The 24,961-nt window shown below is 38.9% G+C and overlaps 2 protein-coding genes across 3 annotated transcripts; one reads left to right on the top strand and one right to left on the bottom strand.

Moving 5' to 3' along the window:
- Positions 1-3,765: 3,765 nt before the first annotated feature.
- Positions 3,766-12,772, bottom strand: chpfa (chondroitin polymerizing factor a). Its single transcript, XM_020089621.2, has 4 exons — positions 12,245-12,772; positions 10,391-10,955; positions 8,450-8,632; positions 3,766-8,280 (listed from the first exon to the last, which is right to left on the bottom strand). Exons 1-4 carry the CDS (start codon positions 12,532-12,534, stop codon positions 7,018-7,020), a joined length of 2,301 nt encoding a protein of 766 aa, XP_019945180.1. The 5' UTR covers positions 12,535-12,772; the 3' UTR covers positions 3,766-7,017.
- Positions 12,773-14,906: 2,134 nt separating this feature from the next.
- Positions 14,907-23,135, top strand: LOC109631445 (pyridoxal kinase). 2 transcript variants are annotated; one of them, XM_020090228.2, is made up of 11 exons: positions 14,907-15,292; positions 16,710-16,764; positions 18,540-18,644; positions 19,328-19,411; positions 19,522-19,556; positions 19,740-19,825; positions 19,996-20,041; positions 20,141-20,252; positions 20,518-20,654; positions 20,765-20,831; positions 21,722-23,135. In XM_020090228.2, the coding sequence occupies exons 1-11, from the start codon at positions 15,212-15,214 to the stop codon at positions 21,847-21,849; spliced, it is 936 nt and encodes a 311-aa protein (XP_019945787.2). In that variant the 5' UTR covers positions 14,907-15,211; the 3' UTR covers positions 21,850-23,135. The 2 variants fall into 2 exon arrangements, with proteins under 2 accessions (XP_019945787.2, XP_069389309.1); XM_069533208.1 differs by lacking the exon at positions 16,710-16,764 and having other exon boundaries at positions 14,921-15,326; positions 18,512-18,644.
- Positions 23,136-24,961: the final 1,826 nt, after the last annotated feature.

Raw genomic sequence — 24,961 nt, 5'->3', positions numbered from 1 at the left:
AGTTGTTACCTGAACATTTTCAACATACAAGTCGGCTGCATATAAATGAGGGATGGGTGATAGTTTCCATTTTAACTTATTTCAATCATTTCTGCCCAGTATTCACTTTGGTGGCATCATAACTTTAAGCTGACTGAAGCAATAAGAGACAGAATTCAATTTTTTTGCCAAGTCATCTCCTTCAGCTGTGCGACAGAACCACTGTAAAAGTGTAGCAGCTATTTGCAGTGTCGACCTGGCGTGTGTGTGTGTGTGTGTGTTTGTCTGCATGTGCACTTTAACATTTCGCACACATGACTGAGCACATTGGACTGATGCCGCTCGGCCGAGCTGATCTTTCAAAGGAGGAGGTTGTAGAATCAGAATAGTGAGAAAGGAAGCTCGGAGAGTTTTATTGCAGCCATATAGTTTTTATCTAATAAATCTAGTTCCACGGCCGCAGAGAGGAGTGTTGTGTAAACAGTAAACTCTGGAGGCTGAAATATTCTCATTGGTTTACTTAAGGCTAAAAGGACAAACAAGGACGCCACAAATTTTAAGAGCACAAGGTTCACAAAGTGTGAATAAAAATAGAAACCTTGCGTTTATTCAGTCATTATAATAGTTGTTATCATGATGGAAGGTCGGCTTGCTCTTAAGCAGCTGTTTTCCACTGCATGAATTGAATTGAGATTCACATCACCAGGTCTTTAAGAACTTGTGATGATTTGGTTCTGGGGTACAATGACCTTCATGACCCTGCTAAAGTGGATTTACACTTTTAAAAGGCAACAGTACCAACTATACTGTTGTAATCTATGTGTAAATGACTGTGAGCAAGACCACACTGGAAGTGGTGAAGACATTAATACAATGACCAGCACAAGCCAGTTTTTCGGTTGCTTCATATGGATGCAGTAGTGAGATGAAAGTTGCTGTTGCTTTTGTTGTTGTGATGTGACAACACATCTGAATGATTAATTATAATTATCAAATCTAAAGCCAGAACATTTATTTGACTTTTTAGTTTGGTCCATGTCATAACCATTAACATAGAAGGGTGGAGATTTATGATCTATACAGCAGCAAGCCACCAGGTGGCGATTGAGATGTTCTGGCTTCACTTTTTTGGAGCACTTACGTTGTCCATCTTCATGTACAGTCTATGCTAAGACCCTGTAGTACTTTTGACATCACATATTGCCCCTATGCTGTGCTACTGCTCATGTGTGTATTGTATTATTTAAGTGCAAGGATTGTTAAAATTCTAGATTCTCTAAAAACAGACGAGGAACAGTGGAAACACAAACAGAACATGTAATTTCTCATTACGTTCATGATGAGGAAAGGCCTCTCAGTGGTTCACCCAAGTAACAATTAGTTAGCACTGAAGTTCTAAGACTAGCTGGTCTTAGTAGCTAAACTAGCCTGACCTTGACAAGTATAAAGTTAAAAAGTCAAAGTTTTGTTAATATATCTTAGTTGAGCTCCTCTCCACTGAGAACTATGAGAAAGAAGTATTCAGTTTGATCTCTGACCTGTAAAATGTGAAATATGTTGCTCTGAGTGTGTAATTTCTGTTGTTTTACCATTCAGTTATATATTTGACAATGTTTGTAAAACTGCTGACTCAGCCCAATAAACATTCATCTGTCATAGAACTGCATGTGCTAAATGACAAGATGGATGTTTTTGCCTTGGTTGAGACCTTCATACGTAGCATGCAGGCAGCTCATTTGCTATAGTGATGCAGTTTGTGTGAAAACAGACGTCAGCTACTTATTTTGGTGACAAACTACGTTTTAAACTTGTGTGTAGAACTGACGGTAGCAGACAATCCACTCTTAACAAATTCATAAAATGCTTCATATCACAGGATATCATGTTGACAAAGACAATATAAATACTTTTCTGTTAATTGGATTGTTGATTTTTGTGTTTCCACAATATCGCCATAGATCACATTTGCTCACAGTGAGATTCCACAGTCCTCCATCTGTCAAATTCCTTCCTCCTATCAAGTAATCATGGGCTATACATGGCTGTTTAATATTCATAATCATGTGTCACTTTGACATTTTCAAAAGGTTCCCAATCACAGTCTCTGATGGCACGCTGTACAGGCTATGCATAACAATCTTCTCCTCTGTCATCAATAATTGTAGCTGTCCTCAGACAAGTCACACGGGGGCTGGTGTGTTGAGATGAATACGAGGCTGAATTATCGCTGTAGAGTTGTGTTTGAATGGTTCGGCCTGGAGTCGGAGGAGAAAGGATTTTATTTTTTTTAATCCTCGTGAGACTGTGTTTATGTGCACTGTAAAACTCGGTCAGGTCAATTCTGTATCCGAAAAGCATGAAGAATCACAGATAAATCGATTGGAGTGTGTGTGTGTGTGTGTGTGTGTGTGTGTGTGTGTGCCACAGGAGCGAGCGGCTCTGTAGCAGACGGGACAACTTCCCTGCTTGATAACATGTAGCTCACATTCCTGGGATTCCTCCAGCCTCTGCTCTAATTTCCATTCTCGCTCAGCTCCTTAAGGCCGCCTTTTTTACGGCTCTGTGACATTCAGCCTGTGCTCGCTTATTGCATTATCCATAAAAATCAATTTAATGCAACCAGCCACCGATATATATGTTTTGAATATCTCGCTATTTTGTCCTGTTTTTTGTTTTTTTGTTGTTTTTTTTTACAGCTGAATATGTTTTAGCCGAGCCCTGAGAGGTCATCTGAGAAGAGAAAAATATAAAGTGCAGGGTGATGCAAGAGGTTGTCAGGAATTCATAAGTTCATCCCATATCTGACAGAAATGGAAATGGACCATCACTGCAGTAACAAGGAAAGCTTACGTTTTGTACAGAAGTTGTGATCTTGTGATTATTCCCTCTGTTAGGACACATTTTATAAATGTTACATATGATAAATACGATGACTATTAAAGTTTAGATAAAAACCAGATACTTCCTAAATCAGAGCCTAGTTCACTGTGTAACTCCATGTTGTCTTACTTATTTATTTACTTGAGAACACATTTCCACACATTTTAAGGTATTTCCACCTCAAATTTTGTGATATTAAAATAGGATTTCAATGATTTCAAGGACACTGAAAGATGAGTTTTGGGGCTACTCATACCTGGTATTTGAAAAGTATCATGTACTTAAAATAAGTGATTTATTCACATCTCTTCTTTCTCTCTATAGAGGATTTTGGGATTCCACTTCTTTTAATACCCTCCAGTTGAACCTAAATTGTGAAAACAAACATTTTCTAGTCCCTGTTTCTAGAGAACTTGAAACGGCCATGTCGCCGTGTGGGAGGAGAAAGTCCTGGGACTGAACGTAAAACGAAGTACAAAATAATGACTTACAATTAACTCCCAGCTGCTCTGTAGTTATGTGGTTTTACTGCATGCCTCAGGGTAGTGCATACGGACCCCTGAAATAACTAAAGCTGTAATTAAGGTTTCAAAGTTTTCCCTGTTTTTTTACCCAGCCTGACGTCGGGAATACCTCGGCGTACATGAGAAGGAATGTTAACTGCAGCCGTGCTGAGCACAAGCTAAGAACAAGAAGGAGATGAATCCAAATGATTTCTAATGTTCACAGGGCTTCTGTCCTAAGCCATCAGCAGCCAGCACTGGTCAAGGAGCCGCTCCGCACACAGATGCTGAACATGCTCTTCTGCTGACACCTAAAGGACAAAGTGGATTTTGTAGCTGCAGTGTAAAATCCACTATTTTCTAATCTTAAAAAGATTTAAACAAAAAAAATATTATATTCATATTATTTATATAATATTCTTTATTTAAAAATTACAATAATTCACAGTTCATTTGGGAATTACAGCACACAATTAAACGTACAGACTGGGATTTAAACATATTGCTTTGGTTATATTAGTACCCATATATGCTTCAAATAATGTAAACCAATGGGTCAGAACATCGATGGAAATTAGAAAGGGGACCTTATGTATTTTTTGAAATGATTTACTTGATTCAAAGTGAAAAGGAGAAAAACACACATTTTGAATTGTCTTTACGGTCAGGCGACATTATTTTTTAAAGCACAAAACATAAAAGAGGATACAGCATATGTTTGATTGTGTCAACAATGAAATTGAAAATATTATTGCCACGTAAATAAAGCTAAAAAAGGCGTAAAAATAGTGTCTACAAAATATTTATACATGTACAGAGAATGTCACGGAAGCCTCTGATAGTGCAGATGTGTTCAAAATCTGCGAAATGCATAGAGAAATAAGTTACGGACAAAATACTCAGCGACGGTGGCTGTGTTAACTACACAGGGTGATTAATCTGCCCCGCTCCCTCAACCTCAGGCCTCTCACGTCTATAGAAGGCAAAGACAACCACAACGACATCATATTCGCAAATCTCTGACTTTCACAGTGGTTTCTTTTGGAAGATGCAGGTTTTTTTCTATTCTGCACATTATTAATTTTGTACTCTTATAAATCACGGTGAACACTGTCAGCTGAAGCGTGGCTGCGGTGAAATACTGCTCTCGTCAAGATAGAGATGCGTCATGAATATATGAAATGTGTATATATATATATGTAAATATATATATATATAAATGCAAAATGGTCAGCATCAACTGTACGTGGTCTATGTTCACATGGCAGAAAATACAGCAAACATTGCTTATGACCACAACTGTGGATGTAGTGTATGCTTTTATCCGATTAGTTAAAGTGACCCACCTTAATCTTTATGCATATCAAAGTTAATTTGATGACAAAAAGTGTCTAGTGTCTGCAAAGTACATTAAAGTTTGTGTCAAAGTAATTACAGTGTATTTACTTAGCGTTAAAGTACGAGTCCTAATTTATGTAACATTAGGAACAGTATTGTAAAATACACATATTTGCTGTACTTGCAGCAAATATCTTTGACAGTGAAAGTCCTGTCCTCCATCAGACATCGGCCCAGGCATGTTATCAGTAATATTGCACAAAATGATAGAACATTATATCATCACAACTGTCTGGTGTTAAGAACCTCTGTGTGGTAACGTGGAAAAAGGCCTCCCATTGGATTGTACTGCAACTAGGAGAAAGTAGCCAGTAAATGGAGGATAATGACACAGCTCAATAACTTATAACTTACAAAGTCTTAAAAACCTTGTTTCTAGTGTCTTTATACTGTCTACACTTGGTGACACAGAAACAATCTTTCATACATTCGTAACTTCAGTCATTTCTAAACTAATCAAGTGTGCCTGGTCAATCGCTTCAGACGTTTCAGCTAGATGATCATCCTTTGACTCTACCAGTAGAAAAATGTTTGCAACATCAAAAGATTTTAAAGAAGAAAACTAAACGTACTCTGTTGGCGGATTATGACCCCTAAGGACATTTGATACTTTTCAGGAAGTTTTTCCCTGCTTTGAGGCACATATTGAACCTGTGGACGCTTGGGATCATGATATTTCAACTGTAATAAATACATATATATATATATATATATATATATATATATAGTTTAATTCAAAGCTATGTAACAGTCTCTATCGTATCTCCCACCTATGTTTAAAACTATTATTGATGATGTATAAATGGCAAAAAACTGATGAAAAACATCAGATGTGCAACATCTGAATGATTAAGAAGATAATTTCAGCATATGAAAACATCAGTGTCAAGGCACACACACACACAAACGTGCTTTTAAGAATACTCAAATCAGTAAATATCAAAAGCTCAACATTTCAGTGCCCTTCCATAAAAGGGCAAACAAACTATGGCGCAATGGGCCTTTTTCACGGTGGACATTTTGAAATGTCACGGTGCGAAAAAGCACTGGTGTAAATAATAAGTGGAACGATGGCTGAATTCCATTTAGCTGCTTCAGTTCCGGGGGACCTGGTGTAGTACGTGCTGACTCACTGTCACACAGACATGTCTTACAGGGACAGATGAAGAGAATGGCAGCATTGTTAATGATATCAGTAATACTGGTGCTTCTCCTACACTGAAAGAAGAAAATTGTTTTACCAACATAGAAAGTTATTTGGGAGGCAACACACAAATGTTTGTTGTTTAGTTTGGTCAAATTACAGTTAAGTTATTTTCACATGATTCTCTGATTTGAACAAACTCAATTAATTTGCATATTTTTTAAGGTGGTAAACAATTTTCTTTTTACAGTGTACTATAACAAAATGTCAGCTATGAAAAAGGCCTTAATATTAACATTTAGATATATCAACTATACTCTAACTCCATTCAAAAATATCTTTAACATTAAAATAGGGTTAACATTCTGTGAACATGAAAACGTTGCTGCTCGTACTTCTGATGCCATTAAGAAGCAATAACCTGCTAAAGCTTTCTGCTATTTTGAACTCATTGTATTAGTTCACTTGGTTTAATCCTCCATCCCCAAACAAAGCCTCTTGAGTATTTATTCCAGGAGTTGGTGGATTAAACCAAGGTTAAAGTCCCTCTGAATATTTACTGGAATTTCACTGGACTCGTGGAAAGTAAAGTGACTCAAATCGCATATGTTGTCCTCCACTGGAGGTTTGGAGGACACCTTCACCATGAGAACCGGAAAAGCTAACCGTACCTCACGGCTCTGCTGCTTTGAGTTTCTGCCCTCTAGTGGTAAAAAATACTCAACGCAACTTTTAAAATCGTAAGAGTAGCAAAAGCATTTTGGTTCTAGGTACTCATCTGCATGGATAAGTATTGTAAACATTTATATATTTTTTAAAAATGAAAAAAAGTTTATGAATGTACTGCATTCGGTACCAACTACCTAAAAACTCGAACAAACCAAATAATATTTGATGCACAAGATAGAGAATGTCAGATGAGGTCAAATACAGTACTTGACCAAATCTCCAAACATGGGCTGCGTTTCGGGCAAAGCAAACTTATGGGTGGTAACTCGTGAAATTTTCATGTTCAGCCCATATTCTACCTTGCATCAAAATGCTGTTGGAAAAAAGACACATCTTTTAATGTCTGTTTAAAGAAGTGCAGGAGCAGATAGCTCAGTGGAATTTTCAAGTACTGTTTCCTTGTTCTTGCTCAAACAGCAGCATAGCGAGCTGCGAGCGAGAGCCGAGACCCTCCAAGTTACTCTGAACACATCTGTGATAGATGTCCTCGCTGAGTCTCGGGTTGCAAGTCTGGTAGCGGTACTGCTGGTGCAATGCTGGCTCTACTGCCCTGAATACGTGCAGACCCGAATACTTCACGAACATGTCATATATGTCCGTTGTCTCTAGAATCTCCTCATTCTCCTGAACGTCAGACACCATTCGTGTGCGCGTTGACATGTAGTCCGAGTTGTAAAAACAGGATTCTTCAAATGACAGGAGGTCAAAGTGGCCCGCGTCCTTGATCAGATCAACTGTGGCCGGATGCGGTTGGTTGTGATAGGCCACATCAGGATTGTAGTCCTGGAAATGGATGGGGAAGAACACCTGCCAGTTGTTTATGGAATTCATGCGACAGCGGTTCAGAAATTCAGTATTGATATTTGTGTTGACGCCAGCCAAGAAGAACAGCGTGTCAACTGGATGCTTCTTCGAGATGATGTCCATGAACTTGATCTGGGATGGAGTTTCTGTCTTGACACTTATCCATGGTATTTTCACTGTGGGATATTTGCGTTCATAAGTATTAATCTGAGTCTTTACACTAGCAAATATATCATTCTGATTCACCTGTTGCGCCTCCACTGGGTCATAAATAAATAAGAATGTTAGGATAGCATTTTCACTTGTCTCAAAGGCATTTGAGGCAAAGACTTCGAGGAAGTGCTCGACAAAGCCCCGGTCCTTCAGGGTAAGAGGTATTATGATGTGAACCCTTGTGGCTTCAGTGACATAGGGCATGGGAATTATCTCTATTTGGCTCAAAGGTCGCACCAGATGAACCCTCTTAGTGATAGAACGACTGTGACCTTTCTGGTTTACAACCTCCAGCTGAAGGTCCAAGGTGTACTCCATGCCCCGGATAGGGTCAAAACGCCTGTAGCCATTAATTAGCTGCTGCTTCTTCAGGTGTAAAACAGGCTTGTACTTCTTGTTCAGCTCGCCTACAGCCGTGTCGATGACATCAGCCACATCCATGCGGTCAATGCCACGCAGCTCACACTTGGGAGAGCCATCAATGCACAAATATATCTCCTCCTCTGTAAAGTACTCCCACTTCAACACTTCAAACCGGGATTTGGGCTCAAAAGGTGGATTGACCCCCACTGGCCACTGGGAGCTTCGGTTGCCATCAAAAGCAACCACACTCACATTCTTTATTTCTGCCTGTGGCAAAACAAAAAGTGTTCAGATATTTACAGTTAACAACCTGTTATTCACAAAAATAATACAACGCTAAAATCTGGAGCTACAATAGTGAAGGCCAAGAAGAAAACAGAGGTCAGGGGTTTATTTTTGACTGAACCACAGGTGTGACTCTTGAATATCAGCTTACCTGCAGTTTAGCAATCTCATCATAAGTCTTCTGCAGTTCAATCTCAGTAAAGTATCGATGCAGCCGGTACATCTGTTCAGGGTCAGAAACTGGATGGACAGTCAGCGCATTCTTGAAATGTTCGTTCTGCTCTTTGCTTGGATCAGAGTTTTTTCCCAACTCGTAGTGGTGGTACTGACGCCCCTGAGAAGAAACAGAGAGATCCATTCATGAGCTGTCATGAAAAAGAAGATGCCCTTGGTTATTTCAAGCTTAGTTGTTGTACTGCCTGTGTGACTTCCATTCAAATAGATATTACATGTGATCCTGGCAGCATCTGGCTCATTTCCACTGCAAACAGGCTGGTTTCAACCATAATTACAAAGTGAAGACAGGACTGAGATTCATTTTTTGAGAACAGAACACTATTGTTATAGGAGTACAGATTTTTGGGTACTTTTCAGAAACTTTAGAAGGGCTTTATTTTAATTAATTCTACCACAGGGTATATATTTGTATACTGATCACTGTGGCCTCAGGTTAAAAAGGCAGCAGTTAAGAATCTAGAGGTGAAACCTACAAACTGGCTGACACTGGTGGAACAATCCCACTTAAAGACTTGGTTATTTAAACTGAAAACAGAGTAACCACCTAAGGAGCTTGAGTGATTAAAAAAGTGGATCCAATCTGATCAAGCTATTAAAAGAACAAGGAACGGAGACGCTGCTTAACTGAGCAATGAGGCCACTCTTGTGAATGTTTGCCCACAGCTTACAGCCTGTCATGGTGCACTTGGTGTAGCATTGTCTGTGCCTAATTGTCATCAATGTTCTCTCTGAACAGAAACATTGATGACTGGCTCTGTGTTCAGTCTCTTTCACTCCTGCCAGGCCTTTTAACTTTGCCCTTGCTTATCTGAGGGGCTCTTCTGGCTCAGGGAGGTTAACTTAACCATTCAAGTCACTCTCAACTGTGAAACAAGATGGTTTCCTGGGAGAGAAAATGGAGGCAAAAGGCTTCATAACACCAATGAAATAAATATCGAGACCTGTGTTTATAATGTGTCATGAGTATAGTTACATTTTGTGGCAGTTTTCTGCAACGATGCATTTTAACGTGTTGAAACAGACGACAAACTCTAGCACGGAGGAGTGAAAACTGCTGAATGCAGCAAACAACCACCTCAAAAGGGCACTGGGGCAGATCAAGGTGCTACTGAGCTTGTTTGACCTTAAATGCTAATGACATTACAGGAGCACAACATGTTGACCCACAGGGGATTTTCACACCATTGAACCTAAGGAAGACTGAACTCAGCTGTGCTCTGCTTCGCCTGTTTACTCGCTGCTGGGATCAATGGAAGAGAGAAAAAAGAAAGGCTAAAGGGTATTAGCCATCCACTCTGTTATATAAATACCACCTCTGTGCTAACATGGTAATTAGAGTTTTATATAGCCTGTCTGTCAGTTTTAAGTGCAGTCCCAGAGGCATAGCATGATTTCTGCCTTGACAGTTTAGTTTCTGTTCAACCTGTGCAGTAATGTGTCACACAGCTGTTCTGAATGACAGTGTTAGAGCACTTTTTCTTTGTAGCTGCTCATAATTCTAACTATGAAAAAGTTAATTTTCTTCGGTTTACAAATTAAATGTTACAAAGCAGAGAAACAGCTTTATAAAATTAAAAAAAGTTGTATTAACTAGAAATTACACACACTCATAGAAATCAGTCACTAAAAAATGTCAGATTTTTTTGGTGATAATAATCCCCCTGCTCTCTGATATCGGATCTGCACCACAATTTTACCCATACCACATCCTCCCACCAAGTTTCATGGTAATCTCTCTAGTAGTTTGAGTAATCTTGCTAACAAACAAACACACAGGGGTAAAAACATGACCTCCTGGGCTGAGGCAATGAAAACATACAATCTGTACTTGTGGTGAGGATTACATTCAGCCTACCTCATATTCACTGACACAGTTTGTGTTGGTGTAATCAATGATGCATCTCCCGAGCCACTCATCAGGCCTGGCGCTTAGGATATCATTCCTACAGTTTTCCAGGAAGGGCTGGAGTCGCAGGAGCAAGGTACGCGACAGGAGGTAACCAAACCCCCCATAGCAATACTTCCCTTCCATCTCCCCACCGATGAACTCCTCAGGACTGCCCATGTAAAGCTCCCTTTCCATGCTCAGGTGATCAACCAGGGTTTTGATCCTGTCAGCCTCTGTGTAGGTGTCATCTTGGACGAAGTAAAACCAGTCGTATTCATTGATGTAATGGTCGAAAATATATCTGATGGTCTGAAACATGTTCCAGATCAGTCTCTCATCTCCGTGGGAAACCACAAACATGCCGTGGGGAACTTTGCGGTTCCGCATGCCGGTGAAGAAGATGACAGAATCCAGGTGATGGCTGATGGTGCGATTGACAGCTACGCCCATGGTGTTGATGGTGTTTTTGGATGTCAGGACCCCGACAAAAAGACGCTCACGCATCCCCAACTCTGTGCTTATGTACCTCGCCCTGAAAGAAACAAACAGCTACTGAATAAAACAGACTTCCACAAACACGTCTGTGAAGCCTCTGTCAGCCAGGTCATGGTATCTTCATCCAGGAGGCTTCTTCAGTTCTGAACTTCAGAACTGAAGAAACCTCTTGGATGAGTGGTTAAAGGTCTTCAAGCAACAATGTTCCACATCACTGTTACGTTAATCAACCTTAATTTGACCATTTTGTCTCTGTAACTTGCAGATTAAGTTAATTTTCTTAAATTAAATGGGTATAATAATTAGGACTGAAATCCCTTGATTTTTAAAGGAGAAAGGCTCCAGGGAAGTTGATGTTTTTAAATTTCCTCATAGAAACATAGACAGACAGTCAGCAGAACTTCTCTAAGAGGAAAAGAGTTTCTCAGAAATGTTGTGAAATGCAACCACTCTGGTTGTGTGGGCTAACATTCAAACAAGGGCTCTATCCAGGACTCCTGAGGCGTGTTTGCCTGTTTACAAAGAAAAAGCTGAGTCAGGTTTCCTTCAGTTGGAAGATGAGGGGTAAGATTCAATTCAATTCAATCCAATTTTATTTGTATAGCACCAAATCATAATATACATCATCTCAAGGCCCTTTACATAGAAGGCCAGGACCTTAAAATCAAAATATAGAGAGAAGATATGTACTTGATATTACCTCTTTGGCAGCGAATGTTAGCTGGTAGAAAGACTTGCATTTGATGGAGGCCAATGACATCATACAAAGGCAAAGTAAGTTAGATAAGTTAAATATTATGTTGTATTATACTTTATTGTGTCATTTAACTAGTTTTATTTACTTTATTTATCATGTGATACTATTTTTAGTTATTCTTTTCATTTAGATTTCAGTTTGATCATTTGTTGTTTAGTAATAGTCATCCAGTTTAAAATGTTTGTGATGTATCAGTTGTGTTATACTTATTTATTCATGTCATTTAGTTCTGTTTTCCTCTATTTATCATGTGATAATATTTGTTATTCTTGTCATTAAATTTTGAATGTTATAAAGTTAGTTTAATGTGTGTCATAGCTTCCATTATGATGTTGTAATGTGCTTGGTTATAACTGTCATGTAGTTGGAACTGATGATCGTTATGTGTAGAGTCATAACTTGACATGACTACCAGGGTCACCTGTACACCCAGTGACATGAGGACTCACACACTGATGCATCATCATCCTGGGTTACACTGCGGCCTGCTGCACTGTAACATGTCACACACAGTGTATATGTGTATAGTCATGTATATACGGTGTGCATTGTGACCTGTGGACACTGACCTGAAGACTTTCTTGGGGGAGCTCTGCTGGACTTGTTTATAGGGGACTATCCTCGGTTCATACTGCTCCTCGGACTCCACATCGTTCAGGCTGGAGATGGAGTTGGGTTTCCTGGCTCCTTTGAGTTGTCCGTCCAGAGCCACGGTCACGTCCTCTCCCTCCGTCCCGTCCACACGACACGCTTCCTCCGTCCAGTTCACACTCAGCAGACTCAACGTGAACCCCAGAGAAATACCGACGATCACCGGGCCGACCGACCGCAGCACCGACATCAACGCCGAAAACCTCATCTTGTGCGTCGGGCTCCTGTCTCCGCCAGCCCCGGGTAGCCTCCGAAACAGCCCGAAGAACAAGCCTCTGGTCCCGGACAGGTCAACCACACATGGAGTGTGAGGCTGAGCAGTGTCTCCGCTGTCCTCTTGAGGAAATAGATGCAGCTTCTTCCGTAAAACTTACGCAGGATTGTTACGTGTCAGTGCCGCGGCTCCAGGGCTCCTCCCCCCGCAGGACGCTGGCGGATCCAGGAAGTGTGGATGGAAGCAGGCGGCGCAGGGCGGAGGGATATTCAGCGATACTTTACACGGGGAAATGTGAACTGGAACGTAACCAAAATCCCTGTGTCCTTCCGACGCCCCTGTGCATTTACACTGTCAGAGCTAGACTCTGTATTTCTGCAAGCACAGTTTGAAACATCTCTGTGGTAGTTTATTTTTTACAGATTAACACAAAAACAACATGGACAACAGTCATTAAACCATTAAATATGTTGTACTGTAATAAGATAGGAAAAGATAATCCTTTATTAGTCCCAGTAAACACAGAGGTTTAACCCTCATAGGTGTTTTTTTCTGCATCAAGCACTTTGAGTACACTTTTCTCTATTCTTTTACAACAGGCTCGTGTCACTTGTATTTAAGTAAAGGATGTACCTACTTTCTCCACCACTGGAGAAAAGAATGCACCTTAATGTTGATAATGTGGATCGTCAGAAGCACCACACCGCAGCAGACCCTCTCACCCAATACTGTCCTCACCCTGTGTTATGACACCTCACTGACTGCTGGACACTGATGCTGGAAAACGAATATTATGATGATGCACTGTTCAACTCAATCCTCTGCAGTTAACACCAATTATTGTTGTATTTTTACAATTCCAGATTGCTACCTACCTTAATACAGTTTTTTAATTTGTTTCCATTCTCATTGTATATTTCTGTGCTTGCAGTGTGCAACATTTGCAACATACACTACTTCACCTTTAAGTCTGAATAATATATTCTAATAATGACTTTGCATTTTTTTCTTCCTCTTTCTCAAAATTGTCACTTTATGGCACTGTCATTGATATTTTTTCTTTGTTCTTCATAACTTTGTAAGGGCAGGTATATGTTTAGTTAGGATAAGATTTAATTAATCACGAAATAAATGTTTATGCCAAAGATGCTCAATAGACATATAGTAGTTTATACCTTCTATACTTGCATAAATAAGATGACAATAGAAATATACAATATGTAGAAGAGAGGTGCAAATAGTTGTATGTAATATCAGTTTCCCAGAGAGTTTCGCTGTCACTCTCTGCAGCTGCTCCATGTGCATTTTAGTGATGATCAACTTTCAGCCCATCCATCACACTGTTCCCTATCTGCCTTGATGTTATTCACCCAGGTGTCAGGAGCACTGTGCTTTATGGTCTTCTCAGTCAATGCTTCAAACAGAACTTTCTGAGTCCTTTAAAAAAAAAAAACCCTGCCTCTGATCTCACGCAGTTCACTAAGACCCCCATCATCCCCCCTGCCTGAGCCCCTGATCCACACACACGGAGCAACATCAACAGCAGAATACAAGAGAACCCCTCATTACGCATTTACAGATCTTAACACTGGTGCATCTGCACAATTGGCACGTTTTAATACTCTCCATTCAGCCGGATTCATTAACTGAAGTATTTGTGATTGGCAGTTTAAAAAAGATGAAAGGGGATGAATCAATACAGCCTTTGTGCTGGTGAGATGGTGCAATGTATAACAAGTTGGTGAGGTACTTTCTTTGTATGCATTACATGGAGTCACAGCTTTCTATGTATGGTGTCTGAACATGAGTTAATAGACAAAAACCAACTCAAATGCACTCACATTTCTAAATGTGAAGGGGAGTATGTGACTATAATGAGCCTAATTTAATGAATAATTTTTTCTTGCATAATGTCATCACCTTTATGCCCTTTTTACACTAGAATGGAAATATTTAAACAAGAAAATTCCCTTTTTAGGACACTATGACTGTCATTTACACTTAATTTCACTTTTCTATTTATTCAGGCAGTAAGTAAACATTCGTTCTCCTGTGCCCTCTAGTGGTGATCAAAACACCCCCCTATATTTCGTTTTTTCTCTTGTTTTTATATTTTATTTATGTTATCTTTGTGTGAGTATGTGCATGTTAGGTTAATATAAAGCTTTATTCAGCCTGAAGGGAATGTTTAGGCTTGGTAAACATACCATAGTGCTTACAAATTCATGTTTGTATACAAATATAAACATTCTACTCATAATTTATGTATTTACTGTATTGAACCCGGTTCATATTCCACGATCTTCAAGTCAGAAAACATATTCAACTTCCCAAGACAGATATGTCCTTGATAAAAAAAAAGTCAAAAAGAAGTTGATTCAGTTATTTATTCTGGTAGGAAGTAAGTCAGTGTCCCTGTCTCCCACGTTTATCGCGAACCCGTGAAAGCAGCAGTGTAGGTGTCCTTCCAGCTGCCTGAACAGAAACAGAAATTGTCAGCAGCAGCGCCACGTCAATCCTTCGATGTGTGGACTTGTGTCACATGCTGAGTGGTGTTGAACCGTATATACAGTCTGTGTGTTGAACCCTCACTCTGTGCACGTCTTCATGCAGTAGCTGCCCCCGCCTCCTTCCCGGGTGTTTTCAGACGCAGTCATCGCAGCCCGCCGTCATGGAGTGTCGTGTGTTGTCCATCCAGAGCCACGTTGTCAGGGGATACGTCGGGAACAAGTCGGCATCCTTTCCTCTGCAGGTAAGAGCTGGAAACTGCTGCTGGAGGGAACTCAGTCTGTGACCCTGAGGAGAAGAACCTCACGGGAAACACTGAAGGGTGGAAACCCACTTCCTGGTTTGAAAGCGAAACCTTGAGTTGAATTGAATATAACGGTTTATTAAGCAGCCTTTCCCCGCTGCTGAAACATCACAGGCCATTTTCTAATGTTTGCTTTCAATCACTACTCCTGCTCGTTTTATGGCCGTAAAATAGATCACATATCAGCTAATGTGGGTTTTAAAACAGAGGGAAATTACCTTTTCAGAATCCGAATCAGAAAATCAGTTTTGGTTTTGTTGGTGCATGTCAGACATTTCTAAATATAAGAAGATAAGAAAATCAAGTATTGAAGTTGAACAATATAAATATATGCACAGTATGTTTTTGAAGGTAAAAAGTGAGCATGTTCAACATATGGTTTACAGTGAGGTTTTCTTTTACTATTTCTACTACTTTTTAACTGGGGAAGCTACAGGTAATATAACTCACTCTCAAATACATGAATCTATGAGTCCAGGCAGATGATAATAGCGTCAAAATGTGGGGAATGTCTTCTTGTTTGTTACTTGTTTGTTGGTCACTGTTGTTGCCCATGTGCATTCCTTTATGGCCACAGTTTATCATCTTCTAGTGGAGACTTCCAGCTAAATGATATTCAAAATGAGTCTCAAACTGATTTCATGAACATCAGTGAGTTCAGTGAATTTCAGTGACCTTCCTCAGTCACCCGATCTGAGTTCAGTAGAACACGTCTGGGGTGTGGCAACAAGAGATTCTCAGCATGACTGTGCAGCAGCCAAATCTGCAGGAAATGTGTTGATGCATTCACTTCAAGATGGAGCAGAACATGTGATACAAGTTTGCAACAACTCGTGGAACCTGTGTCACAAAGAACTGTTTAACTGAACTGTTATTTATGTGAAATGAGCTAAAACGGGGGTTCCCAAACTTTTCAGGCCCTAACCCACACAGTAACAGTGCCAGAGACCTGAGACCCCATTATCCCAAAGTATACTGACTTGAAAAACAGTCAACTTCATGTTGTTTCCTGTGTTTGTAAAGTGACCTTAATTTGTCATATTCACCATAGAGGTCATGTGGGGATAAAGAGAATCAGAAGGCCAACAACATATTTTCTTTTTTGCATAGTTTTACTTATTAAATCCTGTCTTTCATACAGTTATGGCAAAATGTTATTTCTAAATTGTATTTGTAATTTTGCAACCTCTTATCTATGTTAAAAAACAGAAATTCTTTTTAAAATGAAAAATGGGAAAAAGAAACTGAAAGTGGATACAAATAACTCTCAGTAATTCCCCAAGCTGTTCCAGCAATAATGAAACTCAGACTCTTCTCTGTTTAACCGTTTAACTGCTTTATTTTTTTCTTTTGTCAGGTGCTGGGCTTCGAAGTGGACTCTATCAATTCCGTCCAGTTCTCCAATCACACAGGTTGGATGAGTGATTTTAAATCCCCCCAGTTTGTGAGAAAATCTGAGTCAAATTATATTCGCAAAAGAGATTAAACATTTGCCACCTCCCCTGAAAGTCTGGTTACATCAACCACTGCGTTACTTTCACGCAGCATGCACGGCAGATTCTCGGCAGAGTCTCGGCAGTTGGTTGTGATGCACTGTAAATGACAGGAACACACCAAACAGTAAAAGCAGTGTAAAAATACTATAAACTAGTAAAACCAGTGCAGGTCTGGAAATCTTTGTCATCCTTGACAATGATCAGAATTAGATACAATGTTAGAAGCAATGGTATTTAGGAGTTACACAACTTGTAGGAGTCGGAAACAATGAAGACAAATAAACCCTTTTGATCACAGGAAGACTTCACTGTGAACCTTTTTACTGAGGCCACTTAGGAGTCGGGGCAAAGTTGCAATGTGCAGAGTTAATCACTGTCAGTGTACTTTGCCTTGTCTGTGAAAACCTTTTGATCAGACTTGGTGAAAAACAGCCACATCAGTGTTTAAGATAAGGTTTGATTCAGAAAGTTAAACCTTCTCTTCACTGTTTACAAAACTACAGAATCCAGACAGAGCAGGTCCATTTAAGCATGTTGAGTAATATAGATGCAGTTTGGATAGTTGTAACAGTTAAAGGACAGCTGGTGCAAAGTTCAACACTTGAGCTGTCAAAATTTGCACTGTAAATGCAGTAAAATCTTTACAATGCAGATTTTTTAAATACACCATTATCCAATTGTACACTATGTAGATTATCATACAGTAAACTGACTTGGGTTTATATGCGTGATGGTCTGGATTTTAAAACCTCTTGCATTACTTCTCAGTCACTTGTTCATCAAGTAAAGAAGTTTTGTGAGGGCGAAAGTCGTTTCTGTCGATCATATGTCCATGTTGATGAAAGACGGAGATCTTTACCTCCTGCCTGTTAGTTTATCGATGGTGATCATCCCACAGATATACAGTGTTACAGTATTTCAAGTCGTTGGACAGTATAAATGTCCATTTAGGAAAAAAAACACATGAAACTTTATTTCTCAGGATTATTTTCTGAGGCTTATGTGCCAAAGTATGTGAAGAATGTGCTTTCACCACAGGTGCAGGACACATAAGAGCACATGATTTAAACATCTGCTCCTCTGACTGCTCAGTGTTGAGCAATTAGAAAAAATGTCCAGGCTGCAGTCCTACTTTGAGTTCATTCTAGTTTGAGTAAACAACATTAATATTCATAAAGTTTAACTTTCAGTGGAGGCGTTAATGTGCGCATTCCTCTCTTAATACAACACATGCCTCTACTTGTGAGCTGTGAGTTTGCTGTATTTTATGTTTCCTCTGCAGTAGGAGCTGCTTTTCAGGGTCTGTTCTAGGTTAAGGTTGAGACGGAGACAAAGACAGGGGAAGCTAGCAACCAGGACACAAGCACCCCATTGAGTTGGTGTGGAGTCCCCTTTTGGCTCTGGACAGTACACAGAGAGGGACCTCAGCAGAGGGAGAGTGGGGGATGGGAAGACAGAACAAAGAGGGGAATGTTTTCTTAGATTTCTTAAATTTCATCACAGCTGGGATGATACAGCGAAGCTGTGTTTTTATTAGGTTAAGTAATACAAAAGGTTTTGTGTCATGGTTTCCCACTGACCCTCAAAAATCAGAAAACATCTTGAGTTTTGAGTTCAATGTCTTTGACCTGTGAAAAAGTTTGAATCCTTAAATCTACATTAGTAAATTTCCTGTATCTCCTGAATGGCAGGCTACTCCCACTGGAAGGGACAAGTCCTGACAGCAGAGGAGCTTAAAGTGCTGTATGAGGGCATCAAGCTCAACGAGGTGAACCACTATGACTACATCCTCACAGGTGAGTCAACACATGATGACATCGATCCTGAGCAGCTGCATGTTATATGGTGAAGAGAAACTAAACTCCTCTAACAGCAGCCTGACTTACAGGAAGTCAATGCAGCGACAATGTTGCACAACATGTCGAACAACCTCCACAAAGAGGGTTGTGTTTACACCCCTGTCCGTTTGTTTGTTTGTTGGTTGATTTGTTTTTAAGCAAGATTTTACAAAAAAACGACTTGACGGATTACCACAAAACTTTCTCACAGAATGATTAATTGATCTTGATTTAAAAAAAAAAAAAGATGTTTGGGGACAGATGTTTAAGGGACTTAGTGAAGATCATGTATGTAGATGCAAATAAAAATCTTGATCTAGTGAATTTAAATGTTTTATTAGACTATTGAGCCTGGGTGGAGGTATTGAGTGCTTAGTTTTTGATGTGTTGACACCTGAACATGTATTAAGAGACTAAAAACAACCAAACTGAATATTCTCTTCTATGGTCTGAAATTATACTTAAATTTAGTCATCAAAAAATTAAAAATCAGACAAAAAATAAAATTTGCATCACTTGCACTGCAGCTTATTAGAGGTCTGGATACATGAGTTGACATTGGAATATGTTTTAGACAGAGATCCTTTCTGTCTTTACTTTTCTGATTTTAACTTAATTTTGGTTTCGCTTTCTTACTCAAGGTTACAGCAGGGACACGTCCTTCCTGGGAATGGTGGTTGATATTATTCAGGAGCTGAAGAAAGCCAATCCAAGCCTGGTATATGGTAAGTGTGAAATTGAGTTTTTCAAATTAAAATGAAAGATGTTTCTTTTCTAAAAAACATTTTCTGATTGATGTAGTTCCAAATCTGAATTTGAGTTTTATTCTCCACAGTTTGTGATCCTGTTATGGGCGACCAAGGTGCTATGGTAAACAGGGAACTCCCCTTAATTTTTCTACCACATCATCGATAACACTCTGATCTGTGTGTTCTTTTGAGGCACACATTTCAAAAACACTTTATTCAGGCTTTAAAGCTATTTTCCAGGATTCAGAATAATTTGTGGTAATGCAGTTTTTTCTCTAACAGAGGTTAAAAACATTTTTTCCAGTATGTTCCAGAGGCCCTGTTGCCAGTCTACAAAGACAAAGTAGTGCCTTTGGCTGACATACTCACCCCCAACCAGTTTGAAGCAGAGTGAGTGCACCTTTTAACATCATCACTGAAGAAAGTACAGAACTAACAGTGCAATCTAGCCTTTTCATTAAATCCTGAAAGCTCAGCCTGTAAAAGCGAATAATGGTGCTAATCTGGCAGTTCTGTTATTTTTGTATTTTTGCATCTGAATACTATTTGTTTTTCCACAGGCTATTAACTGGGAGGAAAATTAACACAGAGGAAGACGCTCTTGAGGTAAATATCATGAGCATCTCCAGTTTTTCTGCATTTGGATTGAATTTGCGTCACCAAAAGCAAAATATTTGAGAAAATGAGATCCAGTATATTTTCCAGGTGATGGAGCTTCTTCATAAAATGGGACCAGATACTGTGGTCCTCACCAGTACAGAACTGCTCTCCAAACGTGGGGACCAGTTCCTGGTGGCCCTTGGGAGCCAAAAAATAGGTAAAGTGCAAGTGTCTACCAAAAGATGTCTTTCTTTTAGCCGTTAAGGAGAAATTTGATTTGGAATTTAATTTTCTGAGCGCAGAAATTTTTGTACATACTTGATGTAGTTTAACAAAACAATGTAATTAATGGGGATGAAATGCTATTTAGCATAATAACATGTGGAGTTCAACTACATAACAGGCCACTAATACCTCGTGCTATTTAACCGTTGCCCCTGCCATCTTTGATATCACTCCGCCGTCTGTCTTCCTCACTGCAGTGAAACCAGATGGGACTAAGACCACTCAGAAAATCTGCATGGACATCCCCAAAGTCGATGCTGTATTTGTGGGGACAGGAGACCTTTTTGCCGCCATGTTGCTTGCCTGGACTCACCATCACCCCAAGGACCTGAAGGTCTGCGACACATTTTTCCAACAGCTAAAGGAATCACATCAATCTTGTCACACTGCGTAATGAATAAATGCCGCCTCAATGTAAATAAGACTCTCTTCTGTTTTTCAAAGGCTGCCTGTGAAAAGACTGTGTCAGTGATGCACCATGTCATTAAGAGGACCATTACTTACGCCAATGGTAGATCACTCTCTCTCTTCTTGGTTATGATTGTTGTTATTATTGTTTACCAGACATGAAGAAACAGAGTTTGCTTCCCTTTGCTGTAAATACGTTTTAAGTCAAACATTAGTAATGTCTGCCACTATTGTGATTCACGATGTGGTCTCTAGTATTATTTAAAAGACATGACGTTCACATGCAGATTATAATAATGGAAATTGTTTGTCATCTCACAGATTCATTTTTTTTCCTTTAGTAAGAGTATCTAGTACAAGTAAATAACATTTAGAGGAAGGCAAAAGAGTAATGTTATAACTGTCTTATATAACTCTTTACAGTATTTATTGAGACCATTTGACTGAAAGGGTTGATCCCAGGGTTTTTACAGGTTATTAAAAACAAATTTTTATTTAATTCTAGGCCTTGGATATTATCTGACAGAACATACTATACAAATGCATGTTGGCAGGTCTTAATTATTTTATCTCCCATTTAAAATGACTTCCATCGCAATTTAAAATCAGTTGTTTTATTTTTTGGAGGCACTCATAGTATGTCATTTCTCTATGTGTTGTAATTCTTTATCAATTATACAGATATTTCCACCCTGTAATAAAACTACAAACAAGACCAACGTGGAACAGATAATGTATTGTCTATAAACCTTTATCTCAGAACGCTTAGCTTGGCTGTGGGAAAGACTTTGGATATTTGCTTTGTCTGTCTGCAGTTTGTGAGATAGCTTGGCGTTTTGAGGGTTGTTCTGTACTAAGCCACTTCACCTTATCTTCAAATATGAGGAAGTATAAATATTCATCGTCATGGTCTTAAGGTGTCTCAACTTGTTGAAACCGGCACAAGTAAGTCCGTCCAAAACCTTGGGGTTTAACTTGTCTTTTTTCTTTCAGAAATGGCTGGTCCTGGGAAAAGGCCCACTCCTGCACAACTGGAGCTGAGGATGATTCAGAGCAAAGCTGACATAGAGAATCCTGCCATCGTAGTGGAAGCAAAGGTTTTAGAAAAGTCTTCACAATGAAGGCAGTAGCATTGTGTGTGTGTGTGTGTGTGTGTGTGTGTGTGAACATTCGCATTGTGCTGGTACCAATCAGTTTAGAATCTGGGAGCTCTGCCTGACACATTTTTCTCACAAAGAATTTCCACATCAAAGACTCACATGTCTCTGCCTTACTCTCTGAGGAAGTACAACTATGTTTTGGGGTCAGTAGGATTGATTTATTGTATGCACATAATGGAATCACTGCCACTGTGTCTGTACTACGGCCTTCTGTAGATGGTACCTACTATGATCAAGATTATTTTGTGCGATAAAACCTTAAATTTTGTTTAAGTTGAAGAGAAAATACAAAAAGTCCACTTATTTTGGCTAGGATAGTCAGTCCTCATCCCATGTGATGCTCACAAGGCATTATAAGCACAGCCTTCTACAGTACGCTCTCTATCTATAATACATTTTCAAAATTATGTGATTGGTCAGAAGTAACACATAATGCAAAAGCAAATGGTCTCTGTTTCCTATTTGGGAAAGAAAAAATGATAATTATACCAACCATTCTAATCATAACAATGATGTCAATGTCATTTTACTACTTTGTGACTTTTCTGAAATCGTGATAAAGATATGAATGCATGCAGTGTGCTTATATTGCACTTTAAGTCCTTCTACATTAAAGACTGGATGCATTTTACACCAATCCGCCAATATGAATTAACAGTTACTTGATTTAAAACTTATTGTGAGGTTTCATTTCTTTTCCATGGTTACCTTTTTAAATACAGTGTCTGTAAATGCCGAGACATGTAATGTAACTTCCATCTTATGCAATGAGTATATGGTCTTAAATGTTTAATCTTCACAGCTTATTTGACTTTGTTTTAGAGAAATCATTACTTTACTGATAATCATAATTTTATTTGTCTTAACAGTTTTTCACCTCCTTTTTATAATTATGCAATGCTTTCTTTAACTAGCAGAAGTGTAACATGCTAAATTCCTGTCTTAAGCATCTCAAATTGAGGTATTTGCACAGATAATCTGATAGTATACTTACTAATTATTTTCATGTTTGACTGTTTGTCATATCTCAAGAAAAGAGTTGGTTATGTGAGACCACGCTGTATATCAGCCTTAACAGGGTTGGGAAGATAAAAAACATTTGTTGTGAATGTTTTTTGTGTACCAATGTAATATATGATCCCCAACAACACATAATGTAAGAAAGTCAAGTGACAAACCTTGAGCTGCTGCTCTGAATCAAATGAATATAAGAACAAGAATAATAAATGATTAATCTTTTACTGAAACTGTGTTTTGATATCCATCAATTATCGATGCCACTTATCCTTTGAGGGGTGGGGAGCTGGAGCTAATCCAAGCACGTACTGATGCTTTAAGTGTAAAAGATGCAGAAATATAATCCTCAAATCAAGTTCACTTTGAATAGTGCTAACAATGATGGGTGGTGGGGCTGAGGGCATTGTTTTGGAATTAAAAATAATCTAAATGTGTGATTGGATTGACGATAAATGCTCTGACTTAAAACATACTGAAAGAATTACAATGGTACAAAAAATTGTTTATTTTATTGCTACTCTGGTTTCTTTCTTTTTGTTCTTTTTCTAAATGATAGTGTCTCGTAAACCTATTTAAGGCTTGATTCATAATGCCAACCAATCAACCCATCTATCAATCACAAGTATAGAGAATTCAGAACTTTGAAATAAAAGCACAAGAAATTAAGAATAAAGACTAAGTCAGTGTGTGTGTTAGCTGTGCTGCCAGGTACTTACAGACAGGTGACACAGCTCTGTGTAGTCAACACTAATCCACAGTATGAACAGCCAGCATTAACCCAAATAGCCAGACGGGCCAAACATGTCTGCCCATCTGCATTCTGAACACACAGAACAAAGTTAATGTGTGTGCATCTTTTTTGTTTCCAGTATCCACAATGTAATGTGAACGGTTTAGCTGTGAAATAAAAGGGGTGGTTTTGCTATAGTGCCTGGTTGGTGTCTTATGCTGATAATTCCAAATGCCATATGCTATCAGCTGACACACCAGACTGGTCTCACAAGAGGCCCCAGAGGGTTCTTACTGAACAACAGGATTCTGTTCTCACAGCTGTAGTCTCCAAGACAACGTCAGCTGCAACTGTGCCTATACACCAGCAGAGGGCTAAAGAGGGCCACAGTTAAATCAAGCAAACGTGCAGCTACTATACTTTAAATGACAGTGGCGTGCAAGGTTATTGAGATTCAGGAGAAAGGAATTTGGTTAGAACTTTTTACATGCAAAGTTAAGACAAATAAACACTATGTGTTGACTGTAAAACAACAAGTGAAATTAGAGACTGTGTTGGAATGTTTTTTATTCACACTGCTGACGCTTGATAAGATAAGATAATCCTTTATAAGTCCCTCAATGGGGAAATGTGCAATATACCAGCAGCAAGAATCAAATATAATAAGCAAAAATAAGTAACATGCAATACTTATAGGTATTATAAGTGTCTAGAATTTTGTGATATCTAGTGTTGAAATTGCATGTTGCAGCTGAACACCCCTCACCTCCCCTTCCAAAAGTGAAAAAGAACCTGTGGCAGCCTTTAGTTGTCATAAAAACTCAAAAGGTGTTTAGTTTGTCCAGTCTGGACTAATGTAAAAAACATGGTGGCCTCTGTAGAGAGGGTCCCCTCGATGTAAATATAATGTATTTAAATATAAACGGCCTTTTCTGGGGTAAAGAAAACTACAATTCATACAATTTAGATGAAATTAATTAGTGAAAACATCATGAGAAACATCATTATTCTATATAAAATTTCTGCCAATTCCCTTTCACCTAAATCTTACACACTGGACCTTTAAGTGTTAGGTAATATAAACAAAATATAAATACATTAAAAACAAATATATACAGAGTAAAAACAAACTACCAGAGTTTATAAGTGACAGTTGCTTTTAAATGATGCTGTGTGCTGTCTTTAATTTCAGATGACATTATATTACCTTGCTTCTTGCCTTTGATATTTATTTGTATTATTTATTTCCATAGATTTTTATACATATTATATATTTGCATTCATTATATAAAGCACTTTGTAACATCTTATTTGAAACATGCAATA

This window comes from Paralichthys olivaceus, chromosome 10, assembly GCF_024713975.1.
Source record: "Paralichthys olivaceus isolate ysfri-2021 chromosome 10, ASM2471397v2, whole genome shotgun sequence".
Taxonomy (NCBI): Eukaryota; Metazoa; Chordata; class Actinopteri; order Pleuronectiformes; family Paralichthyidae; genus Paralichthys; species Paralichthys olivaceus.
The sequence above is the reverse complement of the archived record's forward strand: the minus strand, read 5'-3'. Positions and strand labels throughout refer to the sequence as shown.